Genomic DNA, 1,965 nt, shown 5'->3' with positions numbered 1-1,965 from the left:
GTAATATACAAATTCTTTATGCATTTATGTTCATGATGTATAGTCGCCAGGGTAAGTATGAGCCACGATCCGTTTGATCGCTCCAAAATGAGCAGGAATAAGAAAATGGGCATCATCTTCAATCTGCTGCTTGACAATGTTTGTTAGATCATCCGACATTTCCACCATCTTCTTACCTGTTGACAAGCCTAGTACCTACAGACAGAAAATAAACATGTCATGTTTGGGGTTTCTATGATAATTATTTGGAACTTTAACATAAAAATCTTCCTAAATTTAATATTTAATGTTGGTTTTTTGCGTGAATTTAGCTTGAACATAATTTTATTTTTCTTTCTCGCATAGTCTGCCAACAAAAACTGTGACCTGTATTTTGTTAAAAAGATTTTGTATTATTAAGTGACTATAACATATAAACTGCCAGTAAATTATTAAATTGCAATATAGCGGAGCTACAGAAAATATGGAATAACAAGTATAAGCCCCTGTTGCCTGAGTAGTAATAGTAGAGCTGCCACTAGAGTAGAAACACAATGATCCAAAGCGTCTATCGTCTACCAACATTTTTCTTGCTGTCTAATTGATGGATTACTGTATGTATTTTAAATTTTAATCTTTGTTCAAAACATAAATTTTAAAAGTAAGAAGATAACTGCTCATAGCTTGGACCATCAACAGACTGTACAGCATAATATGCCTATAGTAAGTTGACCTCACCGGTAGAGGTACAGCCAACTTTATTTTATTTTTATTATATTATTTTTATTCCTTTCAGTAGTGGTGGGCTATACAGGGTCAAATACCAAATGTACAGGTCTTAAATGAAGCGGCTTATTGTCCCGAACATTTTAACAACCTTTTTAAGAAAATCAGTTGAAAAATGGGACAGTACGGGCCAAAAAATGAAAAACGGGCGGGGGAAAATGACCCCTTCAGCGGTCAAATTTTTCTATCTGAAGTCGACGCGTAGGGAAATTTTGGATTTATACTAGGATCTTCGTTGATTTCTTTCATATTTTACATAATTGTAAAAAAATGTACCTTTTGAATACATACATGCCATTTTTATGACATCTGAAGACAGCAAATTACGATAGGATGCATCTAATTTTGGGGTATCAAATGTCGGTGCTTTGACCTTGGAGGTGTCGGGATTTGTGTAGGCCTAAGCCTACTTGTAGCCAGGCACTTTTGGGTCATAACGTACACGTATTCGTTCGCGTGCGAAACTTGTCTATTATTGAATATTGACATACTTGTAATTGTGCTGCCCTCTCTAGGTAATATGTTTTATCAAAAGCTTCTGCAGTGCTTTTCCCTGTAACAAGTACTCCATGCTGGCCCATCATCATGACTGACTTGTCACCTAGCTGCTTAGCAATCCTACAGGCCTCCGTATCAGCTGACGCAAGGCCATCGTAACCATTATCGTATGCAATATCTTTGAAAAAGCGGGCAGAATTTTGATGTATCATCAGCAGGGTTGGATCTTTGAGACACGCTGTAAAAGATGAAAATTTGATACACAACAGAATATACAAATTCCTCTACCAAGGTCATTTACTTACTTTAATTATTATACTGATTATCAAGATGAAAAATTAAGTTTTTCATCTTGTGACAGAATGGGATCTGGTTGAATTCTTTATTGAAAGATAATTACTGTAGTTTTGTTTTTTTGGTTTTTATTTATTTTTATTATTTTTTTAAAATTTTTATTTTTGTTTATCCAAATATCCAGGTGATTACTGTAGTTGTCTCAATCTTTAAATTAGCTGCCAGGAATTGTAAGGGTATACTGTATGCAAAGAATATTAAATTGGTAAGAAAATTGTTTTTCTCTTTTAGTTAAAACCTAATAACTTATTGATATAACAAAATAATCAATTTCATTTTTTTAAAATCATTTTACATTTTACTGTAGGTTGCAGTATAACCCTAACTGCTTATTGTTCAATAAAATTG

At 33.5% G+C, this 1,965-nt stretch overlaps 1 protein-coding gene across 1 annotated transcript; it reads right to left on the bottom strand.

Moving 5' to 3' along the window:
* Positions 1-20: 20 nt before the first annotated feature.
* On the bottom strand, positions 21-1,770 carry LOC117122729. The gene is made up of 2 exons (XM_033268426.1): positions 1,257-1,770; positions 21-195 (listed from the first exon to the last, which is right to left on the bottom strand). The coding sequence occupies exons 1-2, from the start codon at positions 1,473-1,475 to the stop codon at positions 31-33; spliced, it is 384 nt and encodes a 127-aa protein (XP_033124317.1). The 5' UTR covers positions 1,476-1,770; the 3' UTR covers positions 21-30.
* Positions 1,771-1,965: the final 195 nt, after the last annotated feature.

Source organism: Anneissia japonica, unplaced genomic scaffold (assembly GCF_011630105.1).
Source record: "Anneissia japonica isolate Jap-2015-1 unplaced genomic scaffold, ASM1163010v1 scaffold102053_len1965_cov245, whole genome shotgun sequence".
Classification (NCBI taxonomy): Eukaryota; Metazoa; Echinodermata; class Crinoidea; order Comatulida; family Comatulidae; genus Anneissia; species Anneissia japonica.
Note: the sequence above shows the minus strand (reverse complement) of the source record. Positions and strands in the feature narration are given on the sequence as shown.

Coding starts and splice junctions, on each gene's coding strand:
- LOC117122729 (XM_033268426.1), bottom strand. CDS start 1,475: ATGATACATCAAAATTCTGCCCGCTTTTTCAAAGATATTGCATACGAT. Junction 196..1,256: donor AGAGGGCAGCACAATTACAA/GTATGTCAATAT, acceptor TTCTGTCTGTAG/GTACTAGGCTTGTCAACAGG.